This window comes from Chinchilla lanigera, unplaced genomic scaffold (genome assembly GCF_000276665.1).
Source record: "Chinchilla lanigera isolate Chin_1 unplaced genomic scaffold, ChiLan1.0 scaffold00038, whole genome shotgun sequence".
NCBI lineage: Eukaryota > Metazoa > Chordata > Mammalia > Rodentia > Chinchillidae > Chinchilla > Chinchilla lanigera.
In genome coordinates, this window is record NW_004955439.1 from 17,545,703 (window position 1) to 17,568,002 (window position 22,300).

Below are 22,300 nucleotides of genomic sequence, written 5' to 3' on the forward strand. Positions count from 1 at the left end.
ATTTCACTCAAGGACTGTCTTTTCATACCAAAAGGTTGGCTTTTGATATCTATTTTGAAGAGCAAGAAAAGGGACTAAATCAGGTAACAGGACATCTAAGCTAAGCTGTTCAAGGTAACCCCACTGGCCTGAGATCTGCCTCCCCAAGGTCTACGTCCTCTGCCCTCAGTCATTAACAAGGAACACTGGATTCAAGTCCCAGGTATTCCTTTCATGAATCATGGGATACAACTTCCCTGTCACAGGTTATTAGAGTCGCAACCCCCAAGTGGCATGGCCCTCTGGCCATTTCCCTCTACTGACTCTGGCCTTGGCCAGGGCCTTGCTTTGGCCAGTGATGAGTGAGTAACACAGCTGGGAATTGACAAGCACCAGTTCAGTGGGATGTGTATCTCAGCTGGTCTTGTCACCTCCTGTCACTGTGTGCACACCAGGGCTACTCCACACAAGGTGTGGAACAAGGCCTGGTCGCCCTTGTTGCCTGTCCAAGCCTACACACATGCAAAAAGCCCTCCTTGCCAGACTGCAAAACATAAATCAGCTAAGCCTCACCCCAAAGGGCCATCCCCTGGACCCTGGACCCTGGACCCTGGACCCTGGACCCTGGACCACAGACTTATGGGATAGTGGGTTCAAAGCCCATCTCTTCAAAGTCCAACAAAGGCTGTTTCAGTCACTAAATTTTGGGGAGGTTGTTCTACCACAGTTGCCAACAGATATATTTCCTAAACCTCAGCTGTCTCCTCTGCAGGTAAGATGGAGACAGCAGGAACACCTCCCTGGGAGGACAGCAGTGTGATTCAGAGAGGCAGTGACTTGAGCGCTGACAGTAACAGACCTCACCCACTGCTGGCTCTTGTCAATAACAGGCGATTCATCAATCACAGTTTCAAATCAAATGTCATCAACACTTTTTCTGAATATCTAAATTTTAATAACAGCTGATACATAAGAAATGCAAGCTATAATGGTTAAGAAAAATTGTCCTAGCTAAAAAAAGTAATGCAAGGAGGACTTATCACATTATTTCTTCCACCATTTCATGTCCAGTGACAGTAAAATGACTAACAAGAACTCACAGTGAACACTGTAGGCACATACTGTGCTCAACCCTGAGCATCAGCTAGAAGACTGACCTGTCGGGGGAGGCAGCACGGTCCCCAAGACAAGCACACTTTCTGCAGAAACGCTGAAGAAAAGGCCTCCAGCTCCCACAGGCAACCGATATCCCACCCCTGAGCAGCTTGGTGAGCCAGCCATGATTTCTGGCTGATGCTCTTTAGACAGATGGCATAGAAGGGATAAAAAAAAATAACCACAGAAAACAAGGATAACCTGGGTAATTTGTGAGCCATGTTGTCTGGGGGCACTAGATAAGTTTTTACAATATTTACCGTACAAATATCAAAGACCAGGAAAAAGTCACTTACTGAAAAGGATATCATGGTTGAAGGACGAACACAAAGCTCTCGGGTACTCCCACTCCATGCACCCAGCACGTCCTCAAAGTTCACTCTTCATCCTGCCACTGAGCACAGCAGCTACCGAGTGCTGTGGAGGGAGCGGGAGCACAGAGCGGGGTGGAAGATGAAGCCAGTGCCACTTAGGAGTCTGCTTTGGGCCTGTGCACTGCCAGGCTGGCATGAGGACGATGCCGTGGTTCCGATTTTAGATGAGGAAGGAGCATGAACCATGAGCCAGACTTTGAATTCAGCCTTTCTGATGACCGACCCAGAATCCCTGCTCATCCTAAGAGAAGATAAGGAAATGGAAAGTATCATGATGAAGTACCGGGAGAAACAGTAGCAAATCCGGGAGTATCTGCTGCAGCACTCTAGTATTTACAGAAGTAAAAACAGAGGGGTAGATAGACAGAAAGAGAAGGGAACCCTGCCTGAAAAAGTTCACCTTCTGGCATTTGCCCAGATTTGATAGAAAAAGAGTCTCAAGTGGAACAAAAGACAGGAGTGAGGGCTGAGGGATTATCTTCTTGATATTAAAAGAAGCTGAGATATTCCCCCTTGTAAGGATTATTATAAGAGCTATTGGTAAGGTCTGTTATTTTAAAAGAAAAATGGGCTTTAACATGTTCTTCAGACTGTAGGGCTAAATCTCTTGAGCGGATGACTGGAACTTCTGTCAGAATGACATTTTTATTCTCTCAAGAAGCACTTATTAAACACTTGCTAAGAACAATGCAAAATGTGGAGAGAGCCTGAGAAAGAGGCCAAGCGCCTGGGAGCGCTTCTCAAGCTGGGGAGGCTCCAGGATGTGAGCAGTGCAGGTCAGTCATGTGGGGGTGGGGCACCCACTCAGGTGAGGAGGCCTCAGCTGCCAGGATCAGATGCCACCTGGCCACTGAAGAGCTCAAGTGATAGTTGAATAGTCAAAAAAAAAAAAATTTAGCATTACCAAATATTGAACCCAAGACATTTACACAGGGCTACATCCCTAGCTGCCCTCTGCCTTTATTTTGAGATATAGTCTCATCAAGTTGCCCAGGCTGGGTTCAAACTTGTAATCCTCCTGTTTCAGCCTCTTAGATGGCTAGGAATTCCAGCATCCACCAGCATGCCCAACAAGCAGTCAGTACTTAAGGAAAATCCATTGAGGGGCCTCTAGAGTCTTCAATTTTCCAAACAAAGTGTCTGCCAGTGTGAGGCATGAATCAACGATAGTGTCAAAGCGAAGGGAACTGACTTCACTAACTACAAAAACAGTTACCACTTGTGATACATTTCCTTAACTCAGAATTAAAGTCTTTTTCTTAATCCAGTGTGCTATCTATTCACCATGCAGATAACATGGAGCTAAAGTGGCTAGAGAAGAAAATAACATCTGACAAGGCCCAGAGAAATTTGAAATTTGGATAAGCAGTGAATAATGATTTTAGTGAAACTGAGTCCCAAATATTGCCAGAGTATTGTCTTCTAGTAACACTAGTTGGAAGCAGTAGACATCTGAGAATGTTCTGTGGGATTTGCTGCATTTCTTGGACCAGCAGAGCTGTCGACAAGGAAGCTTCCCCAGTCTAGGTAGGGCCCCACTGCTGACTCTTTTTGGTGTATGTCAATTGAAAGATTACTGAACGCTTTCTACCTGAAGGGAACAAATGAATTTTCAGTGTGGAGAATATTTCTATAATGGGAAGAAACAATTATCTAATACATATGCTCAGTGCTTGTGGCTTTACCTTAAATCAAATATTTTCACATCTCTCCCAAACACAGCAGTTTTATTCTAAAGTCAAGAAACTTTGCAGAATGAGTGTAGAATCAGAACTCATCCAGGAAAGACTGTGTGTGTGCTCTTTTTAGAAGCACATATACTAAAATTGGAAGGACTATGTGGCCCTATGATTCTGACCATTTTGTACCACAGTTTGCAATGGCCCAGATTACACAGAAAAGAATCAAGATCAAAGCTGATGTTATGCCTGTCAAACTGTATCCCCTGGGGAACAAACTTGGGACACTTTTTTCTAGAAGCTACCAAAAAATAAAACAATTCTTGAGCTCTGGATTAAAAACTTTTTTTTTTCTTTTTTTGCATTTAAGCATGTTTGTTGATTCAACGACCAATGACAAAGAAATTACAAGATTTGGATTAGACAGGACTGCTTTTTTATTAAAATATAATGTGCACAGTCAGAACAATGTGGGTAGTATATACTGGAAATCCTGTAAAAACTAACACTTTCTAGTGAGATTTATATGTTTTCTAGTAATTATCCTCATCACTCAGTCATGCTTACAAGGTGACTCTATACCTAAATACAACCCCACAAGAACATTCTTTAAGTAGGAAAGACACTATAATGCTAGTAGTAATAAGAAGCTGATATGGCTTGTATCTGGATGTCCCCCCAAAGCCATATGTGGTCGTAGGTGGGGCTTTTCAGAGGTGGCTGGATCTATCGTGCATGACAGTGGGGTCATTGATTCACAGTGCGATGCTAGGATTAAGGTCAAAAAAAGGGCCGCTGTTGTCATCACTTATTGCTTGTAGCTTGCTGCCTTCTTCCCACTGTGAACTGCTTCTCCTCTGTGATGCCCTTCTGCCATGCCATCCTGCCTAGAGCCAGCCAACTATGAACTTAAACTTTGCCATAATCATATAGTGGTTAGTACTTACATTGTGAACTTCAACTTCTACAAACTGTGAGCCAAATAAACTTTTCCTCCTTCCACTTTGGGCATCAAGTACTTTGTCTCAGCAATGAGAAAAATAACTAAGACAATGCCTTTTAAAAACTGTTTTTATGAAGAGGGCTCAGTCGCAGAAAATCTGTATCAGGCCTACTCACTTTTCCTGTATGGAACCAAGACTTCATTTATCTTTAAATCTAAAATGCAAATGATTCTTAAGTCTTATTTTTAAAAAAGACAAATTGTTAAACAAAACATAAACATGGAGAAATAATCTTGATAAAAATGGGAGGACCTAGATATAAACAAAGTTATTGATTAGACTAACAGACAAAAATAATGAAGTGAATAATAAAGTGAACAATAAAAAAATAACTCACTGAGAGTAAGAAGGTCTACAATTGAACAATTTCTGGAAAACGTGTTTGAAATATTCTTTGCATTTAAAGGCCCTGAAAAGTTTAGCAACAAAGAATCATATAAATTATATCTAATCCACTACTTCCACATTTCACTGAGGATCGGATAGCTCTTTTTCTACATACCTATTATCAATCTAAAGAACAATTTCCCAGGAAGTATTAATTTGAGGAACAACGGGTAGTAAAATGGATTGGGTGTTTGTCTTTCTTACTCAAACCTTTAGAAAGAAAGGAGGTGCTACTGAAAAAAATAACTTGAGATTACATTGACACATGCTGTCAGTGAAAAGCACGCTGTCCACTTTCCACAGGACTGCATATGGTTTCCAGCCTTCTGCTCTAGCCTTCAGAGGGACCTTCTGAAGCCGGTGGAAAGCCAGGTCTACAGAACCTCCAGCAGGGGGCTCTGTACCCTAGCACACACTGTGAAGGGCCTGAAGGTGGTTCAAGGTCAAGATGGCTCAACAAGTAACAAGCCAGAAATGTCATCTGGCTCACAAGGACACAGCAGCATAAATGTCTAACCATGGTCCAGAAATGTTGCCATGAGAAAAATCTGTCCTCAGAACTTCATTATCAGGTTTTATCCTGTTTACATTTTCAAATATAGCTGAGGATCCAAATTTTAAAAAAATTTATATATATAAATATATAGATTTATACATTAAATCTAAATATTTATATATATATTAGAAACCAAAGAATTCCTATGAAATAATTACCAAGTTATGGAACTACCATGAAAATATTTAAAAGTTTCTGTACATGATTGAAAGCTCACATGTGCCAATTTTCCATCAAAAATAATGGAGAAAGCTGGGCATGGCGGCACATGTTTGTAATCACCAGGCTGAGGCACAAGGACCGCCGAAGGTTCAAGGCCAGCATGGAGTACATAGTGAGTTCAGGACCAACCTGAACTGCATAGCGAGATGTCTCAAAAAATAAATAAATAAAAATAAAACCAAAAAAGAAAAACAGGAAAAAAACAACAAAAATCAGTACAGAAAACATGAAAGTTAAAAATAAATGGTACGAAATTATTTCCACTGAGATGATGGACAAATACAGTTCTTTGAAAACAATATCTACAAAGTAGGGATGGAGATCGCCTTGAGGAGCAGCAGTTTGGTGAAGTTCTCATCTATAATCTGAATTATTTCTTCTTAATCCCCTTCTTTCTTATTCCCCATATATACCTCCCCTGCTAGAAACCAAACCAAAACCAAAAAGTACTTTTAAATACTTATAATTTGGATAATAAAGAAATAAAAACACTTGGTTCAAGTGTAAACTGCACCACTTTAGCCAGAATAACTGGAAAGACAACAAATAAAGTAGCCAGGAGAGATCAAAGACTCAGAATAGACCTAACTGACACAAGCAGCTTTCTCCTCTTACTTTGCTCACAGGGGACAGTGGTTTCTGGAAGGGGCAGGCATTCCCACTGGGAAGGAAGTGTGCAGCAGGACCGACAGGTGCAAGTAGTTCATGAGTTATGACATTTGGAAGAGAGTGGAACAATTCATGCCCTCCCAACACTTAAAAGGTTTACATTAACACAGGCGCACACACATGAAACATCTCACAAATCAGTCACATCTGTGATACTCTTTTAGTGAAACACCATACTCGCTCTATAAATGAAATAAAGGGGCTGCACTCTGATGTTTACACAGTCCTGTGCCGATGACTCTGGGTATGTGACTACTTTCATCCCACATTTTGATGTCATTTGAGACAATGTTATGTAAAGATGTGATTCTCACATAGTCTGTGACTTTACTAACTTTTGTTAACCTTCCTTAATTTTTGTTAACTTTTGTTAGTCTTCTTTACGAAACTGACTAATTTATTCCAGGTGGGCACTAGAAACTGCCTAGAGAGCAAGTTTGGAGGGGAATGTGGCATGCTGCACATGCGTAAAATGCCTACCAGGGGAATATTTGGGAAGATGGGTTCTCTGTCCTGTCCTTTCAGTGGGAGAGTGACTTCAGCGGAGAGAAGGAGGGGAATGTCCTTTCCTCTGCGCTACCTCATCAGGCAAGGCTCTGAGGTCCACATGGTAGCTATTTCTAGCGGCAAATTATGAGGAACTGGGTAGAATAGCACAACCCTGACGAAAGGGAGGAGTCAGAGAGTCACAGCGCTCATCCAGAGAGCATGCAGCCGATTATCAGCCCCAGCTGGTCAAACCCACGTGGAGGAGTTAGGGACTAAGTGTTATTTTCTGGAGTTTAGGTCACAGAGTTAGAGGCACTAAGAACTAAAAGTAAGCCACTGCTTTATAGAACCAAACCAGAGTGCAAATTTCAAGAGGAAACTGCCCTAAACATGAGCTAAGAAGAGAGGTGTGTTAACAAGTACCTAACAATGGATTCTTTCCGGGAATAAAGCCTTGCTGGGTGGGACTTTACACCTCCCACTTTCTGTGGTATGAATGGTCCCACCCCAGCCTGGTGCCAGCAGCTCAAGGTTCCTGGATGCAGAGCGAGAAAGCACATCAAACATCCTTGGGAGCAGGCCTTTGCGTGCACCATGTGGCCAGAGAGACACAGAGGGAGCCAGCTGAGGTGGATCCAACTTTCCTAGCAGGCTTCCAGACCGCAAGTCCAGGGCACTTTGTTCAAACACAAAAATAATTTCATTTAGGAAGCCTTGGCTCCACGTTGGAGTCACTTCTATTTATCCCAAGTTAGGGTTTGTTTAGAACAGGTACTGTAAGAAACACTTGGTGTTTGTTAAGCTCCCTAAGCAAAACCATTGTACATTCTTAAAGTAGTTTCTCTTATAGACAACTATTCTGAGATAAATCATGTACTCTCATTCAGGTGTTTTTACAGAGACTCTCCAGAGACCACCAGGAAACAGCAGAGTTACAAAAGAGAGCAGCGATGCAGTCTAGCACTGGGACCGAAAAAGACGGTGAGGGTTTAAACTCTTAAAATGTAAAAGACACACCTGCCATCGATCACCCTCAAAATACTCCCCTGCACTTCAAACACACATCCCATTATTCTGGGCATTTTCTGGAGCAATTCTGGAAGTCCTCCTCCCTGCAGTTATGAGAGGTGATCGAAAATGTAGATCAAAAATGCTGCTGCCAAGTGCCATCTACAGGAAAGACGGGCTTTAAAAAAGGTTACAGTGTGTCCTCATCTACCTTGTTTACTGGGCCTGACTCCACACACCTCTGGCTCTTCCTTAAAGCCATAACACCACGAAAGGTAAAAGTTTTGAATCAACTGTAAACACCAAGGCAGTCATGACAGCACAACTAAAGACACTCAGGAAAGAGGACTTCCAGAACTGCTTCAGAAAGTGGCAAGAACAATGGGATAGGTATGTTTGAGTTGAGGGCAATATTTTGAGGGGGATTAAAAACAATGTGTATTTTAAGGGCTGGGGATTTAGCTCAGCGGCAAAAGCGCCTGCCTGGCAAGCGCAAGGTCATGAGTTCAGTTCCCGGTACCGGAGAAAAACCAGAAAAAAAAAAAAAAAAAAACAATGTGTATTTTAGTATAATAAAATTTTTATTTAAACATGCACCATATATTTTGATCAGACCATGTAAGTTCTCCAAAGCAATGTGTTGGCCTAAGCCATTCCCCAAGTTTCCACAGTCTTCTACCCTCTTGTTTCTCACTGTCATGTAAAAACTAAATTTCTCCTTATGCCTCACAGTTGTAAATCTCTTATGTGATATGAGCTCTTATGTGATATGCCTCACAGTTGTAAATCTCTTATGTGATATGCCATATGAACTTAAAAGTATTTAAATTTCTTATGGATCTTATGTGATTAAAAGTACAGTTTAATGAATATTGCATGTGAGGACAAAGAAAGATGGACTATTGAGAAAGACATTTTTAATGGCTCTGAGGTTCAATATTCAACAATTGCTTTGGCCCAGTAAGATCTTGATATATTTTGTCAAGATTTTTAATCAACTGTCACCCATACCATGAAAATTTGAAGTAAGTTACCACCAAATAATGATGAGTGAGAAAAGTAAGCCTGCAAAACCTTCAAATTCCCAACTAATCGTTTTACTATTCATATTGTTCTAGGGTTTATTTCATTATGTTGAACAGAAGAGTGAATGGGAATGATATAGCTACTTTTATCTTTGTGCCTCTGTGGTTGTCCTATACTCCTGAATATATTTTGTGTTTGGAGAAAAAGACTCTAGCTCTGAAAATATCCTGGGCATTCCAAAGTGATAGACTTTTGTTTTCCATTTGACCATAAGGTAAAGATATAAATGAATTTTATGAATTTTGACAATTGCATTCAGAATAAAATATAAATGTCTTAAAACAGCAAAAGAGTTTGGTCAATCACTCCAAGAAAATGAGAAAATAGTCATAAAAGGTAAAATGAACTCTACAGAAAAGTAAAATAAAGTCTGTAACAATCTGAGCACTGAGAAATTAATGAAGATAATTATATATCAAGAATATTTTCGTCATTAGCACCACAAAGACAAGAAAATTCTTTCAAAGGAAACAAAAGAAACAAATCAAGAACTAAAAAACCAAGATACACTTGAAGAAGGAAGAGGAACATTAAAATTACATAATTAGGTGACTGTAATGGCAAAAACTCACTGTTGCATTCAGTATTTATGTTAACTACAATTTGAAACAATGATAAAATCACAAATGTCATTCCAAGCAACTGTCACAAACTAAATGTGACACAAGGGAAGAAAGGTATACCAACTTCATTTAAGAATTTTCCAATCACCTAAAAGAAATCTTCAGGAAAAAAATAGAAAGGTAACACCAAGAGATAAGCTATTGCTGTGTTACTTCACTTTAGAGTGGTCAACAATAAAGATCACTATCTTTGGGGACAAAATAGTCAAGATAAGTTGGGGTGGGAAATGGGCTCTCAAGACATGATTCCTTTCAGTATGAAAAAGAAAGCACACAGGAAGAGCTGTGCTCACAGCCTTTTGTGTCTTTTTAGTGCACAAAGCAAACCAGGGCATATTTAAAGACTCATTATGAGACTTATAGACCCCAACAGCGGGAGTATCCCTGGCCATGCCTTGAAGAGAAAGGTGAAAGCCCGCTGTAGCTGCTTTCATTCTGTTTTGATGTTTCTGAATGCCTGACAGCTTTATGTAAATGAAATTTGTTAAACAGTTCTGAAGGAGAAAACCCACAATGTCAGCTAATGGCTAATGGTGTTGGGTTGTTGTAGCTTTGGTTGTTGTAGCCACCACAAATCAATCACAAAATCCAGAAAATTCAAGTACATAAAAAAGCAGAATGAAAAGGTAACTAGTGTCACAAGGCACCCACTCTATGTGGAGAGCGTGTGGAGCCTCAGGGACAGTTGACCATCAGCACCGCAATCAGTATGAAGTAGTTCTGTACCCAGTCATAGCAGGGACATTAACAAAGGCAGCCACCTGTGTGTGAATTCTAGGAAAAACCTAAATATCCCTGACCTCAGAATAACGCCCAGGTAACCTTCCCTCTCCCCAGGGCTAGAACATGGTTGGAATGGAAAAGAGGGGGTGGGTTTGCATGCTGTGCAAGGGAAGACACAGCTTGGTGGAGAGTGTGGCGGGACACAGGGTCTGGCTTCCGAAAACTACCTTTGGTCCTAGAGACAATGTTTCTGGAGTCATCATGGTGACCCTATGTCTGTCAGGAGTGCAAGGGCCTCCCACCCAGTCCCCCTGATGCAACACTGTCCCCTTCCAATGCTGCTGCTTTGCCACCACAGATCTCTGACAGCACCTTGGCCCAAGCTATTTTCCTACCTAAAACTTCAGATGGCTCCAGTGTCCCTATACAGCTGTGAACAGAACTGTGAACACTCTATCAGCTGGCCCCACTCTGCAGGCCATGCTCACGTACCTTCCAACTCACTGTGCTTCACTTACTGTAGTTCCAGAAGCTGATTCTGTGCCCTGTCATAAAGCTCAGTGTCACACTGTAGTGCTCGGTGTCAGGCCACACGCTCCCGCCCCATACCCGTTCACTGTCTTTCCTTCACTTTTTCTGTAAAGATCAAGCAATGTATATCTCACATCAACTATTTCCAAATGCCACCTCCTTTCTCTGCTTTCTCAGATACAATTAATTTCCCTCTTTCTGTGCTTCTGCAGCATTTTACTAATATTGCTGTCTTGGAAATACTTACTGTATGGAGTGTAGAAGCTCTCCTGCTTATAAGTTTAGAATATATTGTACCATAGTCATTGCGTATCTGTTTCCAGTTAGATGCAGTCTTTGGGGCATAGGGATACTGCTCTTTATTTGTTTCTATACTTAATAGTTGCACAATTAAGTTCCCCATCAGTACTTGTTAGCTGAATAAACAGAATCTTACACATTTCTGGTGTGATAACTTGAAGTTAGTATGTATCCATTTTGCAGATTTAGAAAAAACAGACATAACTTGTAGAGTTGGTAGTTGGTAGACTACCAGGAAGTTGGTAAACTTTGTCCATTAAATTAATAAACATAAAGATGTTATGTATCTTTTCAAAAATTCCTGAATGCACAATTTCTTTCTGTAAGCAGGAAAATACATCAACAAGACTTGCATTAGAAAAACTTTCCACAAAATTCATAGTGTATCGCTAGCGTGCTCATTTTTCACATGAGAAAACATTAGCACATAAAAGCTAGACTAATTTACCAGCCTGTTTTGGTGAATTAACAACAGAGCCATAGTTAGAAGCCAAGATTTACTGAATCTTCATGCTAATCGTAGTCCATTAAATCATTCATCCTGTGGCCCAGCCAAGCTAGACTCAAGGAAGGACGGTGAAGTTGGAACACCACCTCACTCTTCACTGGCCACCATGGTGGGGGAGTATCTGAATCAGCCGCTGTTCTGTAAGACAATAAATCAGCAACGATCTATTCATGCTCCCTCAGAAACTTCTCACCGACTTGAACCAGACACATGACAACTGGTTATGGAGCTGTCTTTGGGCCTGAATCAGAACACAGCCAATGGCTGTGGCTTTAAATGCATCAAGGACTGACCTCTGCAAAATTCTACTTAGCCCTCCTGCATAAAGATCTCTTCTGAGCACTAGATTCCTTGAAAATTATATTTTATATGGAAAAAAATAAAACTTGCCAAGTTTATGCATTGAATGTGGCAAACTTCAGTACATTTGGATGTTTCTAAGAAATGTTTCCTAAATTACATTTGGATTTTCTGCATGCTAAGGGAAACAATTTGCATGTCATCAACAGATACATGAAAATTCCAGGCTGTATTAGAAAAGCTTTATAAACATAAGCATTTGGTATGCCAAATTTTATGCTTATGTATCAAAGGAATAGCTTACTCGTGGCTCTAAATTTCGGATGTCAGTTGGGTCAACCAGATGATGGATGGTGCCTTCCGTGATTTCATTAAAGAGAAGGATGAAAATATTAGGCAGATTTTGGAATGCATAAACAACCACATGAGAAAAACAGGGAAAGTGTAAGAATACCCTCATCTGTATGGAATCAGCTCTTCTTTAAGCTTAACGTTAACAGAAAAAGCAATGCCAGTTAATCAGACACAGGTGTGGACTTACACACACATACATACACACACATACATACATGCACACATGCACATACTCACATGCACACACGTGCCCACACACACATGCATAGACATGCGTGTGTACTCACACACTCACACATATTTCTAGAGTCAAGTCCTCAAAAATTAAGTAACTATGCCTTTTTTTTTTGGTACCGGGAATCAAACTCAGGACCTTGTGCTTGCTGGGCAGGAGCTGTGCTGCCGAGCTACAACCCTGGCCCTTAACTAAATGTGTGACTTCAGATAAGTCACAAACTCTGGGCCTGGCACCTGATTTATTAAATGAAAGTAGTGACATATTGCAAGACTATAGTGAATATTAAAATAAACAAAATCTGCTACCCTAAGATAAGCTTTCTCTGTAGATAGGCAATAGTAACAACAACAAAATGAAAGTAATAACATCCAAGATATGAAAAGGTGAGGAGATGCAGATAAATGTCAGAGTGCAAATGCTCCATCGGAAGTGTACTGCTGCTGAACGTGGCTCCACGATTCTCTAAGGCCTGAGTTAGGACTCCACGTGTACGAGGACCAGATTGTTTCGGTTTCTGTGTGAAGTCAAGCTTTCAGAGCAGGCTGTTTGCTCGCCGCTGTCTTTTCGGACAAGCTGTCCTTGAGAACCACCTAGACTGAGGTCACTCCCTTGGGGTGGCCTCACCTTCCTGCCCTTCTGGCTCCAGCTGTGGTCCTGCTACCAAGCAGTTAGAGAAAGACAGATTCTCCCACTCTCCTTCCAGGGTCAGGGCTCAAAGAAAGAGCTTCTGGGTACAATTGCGTTTGGTTCTCGGTGGTAGTTCTCTGTCTTGTCTCGCTTTCCTATTTTCTACTTTGTTATTTTTCCTCTACTTTTGATGAGCTTATTTTACCCTTTAGTGGTTTCTTTAACTGTTGTTTGGGGATCTCCTCTCACCTCATACTTGGTTTCTTTCTTTTACAGTCCCTTTCCTTGTTTCCTTTGCACGTCTTTCATCTTTCCCTTCCTCTGTGTCTTCTGCCAGGGCCCACGTAGGCACAAAACCCAGGGCCCACCATACTTTTGGAGCCCTGTGAACTATTTCAATTTATTTGTAACATAAGCATCAAATGAATTTTTGAGTCAGTGAGAATTCTTAATAAACAATATTAATATGTTAATCTTTATATCAACAACATAATTGTTAATATATTCTTTTTATGTAAGAAACCATGGAGAGTGGCGACTCAGGACCACAAATACCATGGTGCAGCTGTCTCCTCCCTCTCCTGAAACCTCGCAGCATTTCTGCTCTTTCCTACTTTACAGTAAAATGCACTTCGTCCCTTTTCAGTGTGCCAACAACAAACCAAGCAGCTGGCTTCCCGGGTTCGCACAGCACTCTGAGCATGTCTGCATGGCAGCAGTTATTGTACCAGCCCCAGTTACTCTGGTGAGCCCTGATGCAGTTTGAGGAGCAGCAAGTCTGTGTCTGTCTGATCACCTTTTCACATGATCCACTCATGTTCTATAGGCAAAGCAGTAAACCCTCAGTATGTGTACTCTGAGGAGCACACTGCAGCTTTTTCAGAGACAAAGCTCACACCATCCACTAGCAGCTCTCAAGTATGTCATAGCCATGTGAGAAATCTAGGCATAGGTAGCAAAGTTGCTACAGCACCACTCTTGAGATGGGAAACGCAAGGTTAGATCCACTCTCTGCTGTGGACAGGGAAGCTGTAATTGTGAGGATTTTTGTTGTTAGGTCTGTTCATCTGATACATCCTGTTTGCCAACACAGAAAGTTCCACTGCCAGACTGCGGGGAGCAAGTTCACACAAAAGATCTCTGCCATGTGTAACAAGTCGTCCCTTTACGTGTATTCAGCAAAATCTGGTTGCTCGAGGTAGCAGAAATTCCAAGGCAAAGAGGTTCAACTGCTCCCATTCTGCATGCTCTGTTCTCTTTTTCCTTGGTGTAAAAGCCACTTTGAAAGTTGGAGAGATTTTTAAATGTTGAGGAAGAATACAAGAGCAAAAGAAGAGATGAACACAGCCTGGATGACAGAGCCCACATTTCTGACACTGCATAAATTATACAGTCCGATTTTTTATGACCAGGGTAGTATTAGTTTCTTATTATTGTAGCTTTACATATTTTAAAAGCACCACGTGTCCTTCTGAACTGGATACTGCACAAAGAAAGTGTGTGTGATATTATTGCTGAAAAGAATCCTGAATAAGGATTTTGAGCCCTCAAGCATAGGCAAATGTCTTGATAGGTGGGTAATTCAAAGACCTAGGCATTTACTAAAACCCGACCCTTGTGAATGTGTGCCTGTTGGAGCAGAGTTACAACTTTAGAAAGTTTGACTTGGAAAAAAAGAGAAAGTTCTGTTTTGTCTCTAAACTTTGGTTCTCATAGCTTCTTTTGTTGCTGTAAAATTATATTCATTAACGAAGCCCTGGGGAGAGCTGCTGTCGCTGGGCAGCAGTTGGAAATAATGCTGTGGAATGACACTAAAATGGATCCAAGGGTTTGCACACTCCCAAGGCCTGAATAACTTAAAATATTAAGCAACAACCCCAGCACATCCTTATACCTTGCAGAGAAACTGCTCTGGTCCCAACAGACACTCAGGGCGAAATGAGGGACCAGTTGTCCTCCTCTACGCCTCCCTGTTCTCTAATAATAAAACCCAGCCTCAAACCACACAGAAGAAGGTGACTGTGAGGGGCAAAGCTTAAATGGCAAAATAAGAAAAAAGGAAAACAAATGAAGGGCCTATTCTTACTATTCTACTACTAAGAAAAGTGGAAATCTTTGGTCTTTGTATTATCTTTTACAAAACTCTGTCCCTGTGCTCTAGGCACTACAATCTCTTGAGCTGAAGAAAACAAATATATGCAAAGCAGGAAGGACTGGCTTTATCCATAGAGGTCTTGAATGGCCAAACCTTCAAGACTGGGACCCTTACAAGGGGAAGGTGTAGCCTAGAGGTCATCAGAGGTAGAATTCCTACCCACAGGCCAAAGTTGGCCAAAACAGAATTGCACATCTAAGCCCTCTGCCCCATGGCCTCCTTTCCTTAACATTCTGGTCCATCTGATAACGGTTTGGAAAGGACTGGTCTGACTTGTTTCCTCTTCTCCAGGCCCTTTCAAGGTTCTCAGGAGGCTGCGTGAGCAGAGAGACTGGGACTCATGTGCTGCAGTGGAAATGAAAACATGGGTGAAACTGACACAAGGCCCCAGTGTGGATGTTAACGAGGTTAAAGATTTAAATGCTGACGTGGAATTTTTCCTTCTCCACTAAACAATGAATTTCATCCACCGAGCAAAGAGAAGTCTTTGCTTCAGCACAGACAAGCACGGACAAAGCAATGTCAGTGATGGCACAGAGAAAAGATTCCCCTGAACAGTGTTTTCTTCTGACTTTTTCCTTCTCTTTGGACTTGTCTTCAAAACTTGGTGAAATCAGTCCATTACTAACATAGAAATAAGAGCTTGCCCATGCTAGTCATCAGCTTTATAGTAAAATGGGAAATGCTTTCTACCAAGCTCTAGATAAAAACTCCTCCCTGAGTTTTGTAAGGTGATAATACCCTAGGTTTAGTATATAATGATGAGAAACCCTCTGTAAATGCATATACTCCTCAACAACATTAAGAGAAGAGCTCCTGTTCTGAGATAAAAGCCAGAACTTTTGCTAACCATGGTAGAATAATGGTACAGAAACCAGAAGCCACACTGTGCATACTTAACAAAGAAATAAAATTGGGGCACTCATGGTAATTAGCAGGAGGCACCTTGCCCCTCATGAATGAAGCAGCTTCATCTGTGTTTCCTGATACCACACTGAATGTTCCTGGCAGGCACCCTATCCCTGTGAACACTTGGTAATACTCACTGATGATGACAATTCATATCTGCCCAGGACAGGGACAACACTGCTCCTGTCTGCTGCTGCAGGTATGGTGCCACCCGAGTCACAAATGCTAGCAGCAGGTGGATGCTGGGAGGAACAAAATGGGCTTGTGGGGCCGGAGAAGGACATCCCACAGGACCCTCTGCTTCCCCAAGCCACAGCCTGCTAGGGAGGACTGGAGGAAGACTTCTCAAGGCTCTTATACCAGACAAATACAGGTTTAATTTGCTAGGACATTTAATTAGACTCCCAGATGGAAGAAGTTATTTAAGGAAGAAATTTCACAATGTCAGTATCCAGGCACAACTTCCTATATTTAATCCATTTTATTTTGGTCATCAAAATAACCTTTGATTTTTAAAACGCTCAAATACAAAAATGTGCCAAGTAACTTAGATTCATCACTTTGGACAGGAATCTCTTACGTTTTATTCACAAATTATTTTGTAGGAGACTTATAGAAACTGACTTTCCCTTTAGAAATCCTTGCTGTTTATAGATGTTAGCTAAGCTCCATTAGCACAAAAGGTTGCCTGTATTTTTCCTAGTAAAGATAAAAACATCCTGTTAGTACTTTCAAACTCTTTGACAACGCAGTAACAAAAGCCCTGAACTTTTCTCTACAGCAGCATCCTAATGAATTTAACTGGGAAATGATAAAGAAGTAGAAATCCCAGGCTTTGAGATTTTTCTTTTAATTGCTAATTTTCCCCTTGCAGTGAGGCATTAATCCTTGATGAATAGAAAGCAGCTTTGCCAGTAACCCAGCAGAGAAGGGCATGGGACTGGGAAGGCAGGAAGCCCCTGACATGGGAGAGCCTACTGGGCCTCTATTGAATCTGCTGCTGCCCCACCCTGCCTGCCCTCACAGCTCTGCCTCTGCTCCCTGGAAGCCAGCCCAGGCAGCACCGGTATTCAGATTAAGCTGCCAATCCCAGCCAGGCACAGCTCAGGGAGGACTGTTAGAACATGGCTCAAAGAAAAGCCACCAGATTTCAGATAGGGGAGATCCAGCCAGACTTGAAGCTGCACAGAATACATGTCATCACCTTGTTCACAGGGCTCCTTGAGGTGGAGGTATTTTCTTCTCCTTAGTATTTAGTTTTATTAAAACAAGAATAACAAAAAAACAATGAATCTCCAACAGAGATTTAAAAAGAAAGAGGAAGGGAGTTCTGCAGAGTCAAGCTACTCATTCAGTACTAAACACTGGTTTCTATGGGAACAAAAATGGCTTTGTGAGGCCTGAGCAACTTCCCCCTCCTGCTCCCCAGCAGGGCTGGTCCACTGTCCCAGTATTGTATTTGTGTGGCCAACTTTTCTTCTGTCTCATTCACACTCCCTGCCCCTGCCTACCCCAGCAACAACACCCATCGCCCCAGAAGAAGAAGAAAAAGAAAAGAAGAGCTCACAGCACAGCATCTGTGAATTAAATCAAGCTACAAAAGTATCCAGGCAACTGAGTCCAGCGTGCCGCCAGAGATCCAGGGCTATCATTTTGTCTCTTGCCTCATTTTTATCCCCTCTTCAAGAAGCTCGTGAGCACAATTTCTTAACACTTTTCTTGCGTAACATACATAATACAAGTTTTAAATTACATTTTCACATGCATAAAATGTTATGAGTATACAAGATAATATTATTAAAATAATAATAGTAACAATCTAAAGGGAAGATGGTCAAGATCAAGAGAAGCATGATTTAAAGTAAAATTTAAATCTTGAAAGTGTTATATTCTGTTGACATGCTTGTACATGTATACACAAGGAGTGATCAAAAATAGTGTGTTTAAATTTTTAAAATATCAGAATAAAAGATTTGCCCTTAATTCCCCTCAAAATATTCCCTCTAGTTTTGAACACACTCACCCCATCCCCTTGTTCTTGCCACTTTCTGCAGTAGTTCTAGATGTTCTCTGTCACGGATGCTTGGAGTTGCACTGGCCTGGCTACAACTGTCATTGATTCAGAACATTTACTTTTCATTGTCATCCTGACTCCGACAAAGAACCAGTGTCCCTCAGCATCAGATCTGGGGCATAAGGTGGATGAGAAACACTGTCATGTTTTTATGGGTCTGCTTCTCCATTGGATGGCACTTGGCTTTCACCACATTTTTTATCACACCTCATAAAGACACTGAGGAAGAGGGTATTAGAACTGTTTCAGAAAGCAGCAAAAGCGACTGCCTCAGTGTATCTGAACCCATGGGATGGGTTAAGCTGAATGGCAATGTGTTTTTTATTGTAATAAGTTGTTTTAATTTAATTCTTCACTGTATATTTTGATTGCTCTTTGCATACTGCCAGGGTGAGAGAAAGGGAGAAACTGCATATGTAACACCCATTCACCAGCGGTAGTAGTGTTTCCAGGTTCAGAGACTGTGAGGGCAAACCGAACCCACAGTGCTTCTCTTCCTTGTGATGAGACACCTTCAGTTTGGCTTTTTTCTAATTCGTTTTGACTTTTAAATTTAAAAAGGGAAATATTTATGAATGTATTACTCAAAAGCTGCCATGCAAAACATGTTAGCATATAAATCCTCATATTTCGCTAAGTATCTGGACTTTATTTCACGAAAGAAAAGGCACATTTCTTAACATTGTTCATAAATTATCACTAAAATATTTAGTGCTACAAGTTGCTTGGCCTTCAAAGACACTTTTTTCTTTAAAAGCTTAACAGAAGTCTTCAGGGCCTGCGGATGTCACTCACAGGCACACTTTCAGATGCAAAGGCACCTGCATTTTGTTGTAAGTGTTTACTTCAGAGATCTGCAATTCATTTTCTTTTGCAAGATGAAAATGTCAATTTTCATCTTTTAAATTCAAACTTGTAGAAAAAAGTTTAACCTTTTTATGTGCCACTGAGTTGTAATCTCAGTTTTGAAAAGCATCTTGGGATATGTACCATGCAAGGACGTATTAAAGATTGAGAGCCATTTCAAGCTTAGTAAGAAATACAATTCATTCATAAAAGCCAGAAATCATCTTTAAATTCATCTTTTTCCCCACTTACCTTCCCTATGAACATATCTGTTTGTCAGAAAGATGCTGGCGATCCATGTAGATTTTTTTTTTTTTGCATTCTTAAAACTTGCCTATCTGGGTTTTTTCCCACAGAATTCTCTCGACTCAATTGAAACACTATTTCACAAAATATTAAGCATGTCATTTAGGGTCTAAGATCACCGCACCTTGCCTCTCCTCCCTTCTCCCTGCCTTTCCTTTTTTCCTTTTCTTTTTCTTTTTCCTACAAACCTTCCCAGAACAAAGAAGTCAGTATCACAATGCCCTTAAGATGAACACATACTTATTTTCAATTAGGAATAATTGATTAGTAATTAGTAAGGGCTTCTCCTCTTCTCCCATACTCACTAAAATGAACCATTTTCATCCACCAGTTCCAAAGACTCAAAAGCCATGTCATCCACCTGTTGGCCCTACAACTTGCCTGCGTCGACGCTGTGTCCCCGCAGACATCACCTGGAGGGTGGGAATTCTGTTCCTGAGGGAAGGCACGTCAGGAGAGAATGCGTGGTTACCTGCTCAAGCTCCCATGTGGTAAGCCTGCATTTGAAGAGGCATGGGGAAGGGTACTCCAAAGAAGGAAGCCACATCTAGACAGGTCTGGTCAGTGTCCTGATTCTCTGTATTCCCTCCCTCAGGAACATCCTCTGGGTACCCAGTCTGGCTCAGCAGCTGCCACCTCTCCTCCACAGATTGGGAAGTATCCCCAGTGGGCTCCACTGCATGTCCTATCTGCCTATTCTTTTTACACACCACAAGATCCTCCCAGAGAAAGGTATGGGCACTGTGCCATCACAGACTGTGTGCCCAGGAAGCCATCTCCCTGCTTCCTCACACGGTGGAGTTCCCCATGGGTGGTCTGTGAGGCTGCTCAGAACCCAGCTCCCACTCCCAGCAGCATGTCCACCCTGAGCCTTTCCCTGACGTCACCACAGCCTCTAAGCTTGCTGCCCAGGGCCTCTACCACAATGGCCACTCCATGTTTCCCTAGTGTTGATCTTCTTTGTTGCCTCGTCTCTGTCCCTGGTCCTGTGTCCTTTCCTAAATCCTTCTGCTGTCTGTTGTCAAGAGTCACCATAGTTTCTTGGCATCCTGAACAAGGAATTGAACAAGACACCCAGAAACTGAAGTGAAAGCTTGTTTCTTCAGCAAAGATCAAAGATTAGTACACTGCAAAGGATGGGGGCAAGCCACTGAGAAGCGGAGAAGAAAAGTGTCAGAGTCTTTGCATGGTTTTCACATGGTGGAAGGAGTTCTTTGAACTGGAACTGTAAGTTGCTCTCGCGGGGGCAGATCTCCATTCTATTGGACGGAGTAGTTTTTGTCCTTAAACACACTTTTAAGGAACTATCATGAGGCCCAAAGCCCATCAGGGAGCTTTAAAACACAATGCAAATTAGATTATAACTAGTTATAATTAATCTGTGGCTACTTTGGGGTATCTAAGATATTCTGTAGTGTGTGCATCCCCTGGTATGGCCCAGTTCAGTGATGGTGAACCGTTTAGTGACCGAGTCCCCAAACTGCAAGCCCAAACCCACTTATTTATCCCAGAGTGCCAACAGTGCAATTCAACCTGAACACTGAGGTTTCAGTTTAGGAAAAAAAACTGTTACCCAGTGCTCAGCTGCTGGGGCAACTTAGCTTGCGTGCTGCCAGAGAGGGCTCTGCACACCCGTTGCAGTACACCTGCCATAGGTCACCACCACCGGGCCCCAGGGGTGGGTGCTCTTTGCAGTCCTCAGAGAGCTGTTGTGGGCCCCAAAACTACATTGCCCGTGCCCCTCTGTCTTCCCGGGCTGACCTAGTTGCTAGAGCTCGATGTGCTCTATGGTGTTGGAGAGCTGGCTTTCTTTTACCCTCTGCTTCTCAGTCTCCCTCCAGAGACTTCTTCCCCTTGCCTCCTGCCTCAGTGCCCTCTTGCTTCCTTCCTTCTTCCTTCTCCTCTGGTCCTCACGCTCCTCATTTAATTCCAAACCCATGTCCATGTTGGTTAGCAAGGTTTGTCTTTCCGCAGTCACTCTCCGCTTCCCCTCATCACCTACGAACTGCTTCTTCTGCAGAGAAGGAGGCCTCCCAAGGGAGATTACTACAGCCAAAGCACAATCACGATAAAAATTAGACCCTCCTTAAACTAGAAGAATACAGTCTATGAGACTACAGTCTGTTTTGCTCAGCCTGAATTTCCAGTGATGCCCTGCATATCATAAATTTATAAGAAACTCAAGGAAATACTAAATTTAGCAGACTCTAAAGGACATGCATGCACGCTCTCAAGAATAGTTGCCTCAGCCAGCCTGGCAGTCCACACCTGTCCCATGCAGTTGGTGTGGCTGAAGCAGAAGGATCAAAAGTTTGAGCCCCATCTGGATAATTTAATAACTTAGTGAGACCCTGTCTCAAAGTAAAAAGTAAAAAAAAAAAAGTGACGGGATGTAGCTCAGTGCCGAGGCAATGGATTCAGTCCTGAGTATCACAAAGGAAGAAAACAGACAAACAAAAAATTACCACAATGACTAATAAGCAATGGGACAAAATAGCAGAAAGCATAAAATGGGGTCTCAGCATTTTTAGGGGAACTTCCGGTCTAATAGAGGCAAAGAGATCAGATCAATAACCCTTAACATGATTGATGACATCTCCAATGCAGGAAAAGAGTAGACGGTGTCATGGCAGTAAGAAGAGCAGTGGCCTGGCTTGGGGCACAGAGCGCAGGAGGCCAGCAGGACAAGGTGAGACCAGGGCTGCCTGGCGCAGGCATGGGTAAAGTGGGGCGGTGGGGCCAGGCTTAAGTCGGGGACCTTAGACATGGAGGACTCAGCCCAGAATATGCAGAAATAGAGCTTCCACCCAGGCTTCCCCAAGCCAGTCTGTACATATGGCCTCCTGAACCTCTGGCCACAACCTTGAAGTCTCAGTGTAGATGTGACAAATTTTAAGGCAGGCTGGAATGGTAGTGGCTGAGGCAGAAACATGTTCTGTCCTGAACATGGCAGAAGCACACAGGATGAGTTAAAGCTCCTCCTGAGAAGGGTCGCCATGTGTGGTCACACAGTGTGTGGTCACACAGTGAGGCCCTGGAGCACAAGAATCCAGGAGGAACAATCTGCCCCAGGAAAGGAATTCACCAAGTTGCACAGCTAAAGCTTCCTCTATTTCTCATTTCCTTTTTTGGCTTGTCCCACAGATAGGTTCTTCATCATTTAATTAACCAGAACTAGTGACGTAAATGTGTTCAATT

At 42.1% G+C, this 22,300-nt stretch overlaps 1 protein-coding gene across 1 annotated transcript; it reads left to right on the top strand.

The window, feature by feature from the left end:
• The first annotated feature begins 2,202 nt into the window (after positions 1–2,202).
• LOC102027234 lies at positions 2,203–21,997 on the top strand. Its single transcript, XM_013517306.1, has 8 exons — positions 2,203–2,284; positions 13,639–13,730; positions 15,979–16,075; positions 17,306–17,569; positions 19,434–19,593; positions 19,698–19,834; positions 20,129–20,329; positions 21,710–21,997. Exons 1-7 carry the CDS (start codon positions 2,203–2,205, stop codon positions 20,137–20,139), a joined length of 843 nt encoding a protein of 280 aa, XP_013372760.1. The 3' UTR covers positions 20,140–20,329; positions 21,710–21,997.
• Positions 21,998–22,300: the final 303 nt, after the last annotated feature.

Excerpts from the sequence above, each read along its gene's own strand:
- LOC102027234 (XM_013517306.1), top strand. The coding sequence starts at position 2,203 with ATGTGGAGAGAGCCTGAGAAAGAGGCCAAGCGCCTGGGAGCGCTTCTC. Across the intron at positions 2,285-13,638 it reads CCAGGATGTGAGCAGTGCAG|GCAAAGCAGTAAACCCTCAG; the intron begins GTCAGTCATGTG and ends CATGTTCTATAG. Across the intron at positions 13,731-15,978 it reads CATCCACTAGCAGCTCTCAA|GCACCCTATCCCTGTGAACA; the intron begins GTATGTCATAGC and ends TGTTCCTGGCAG.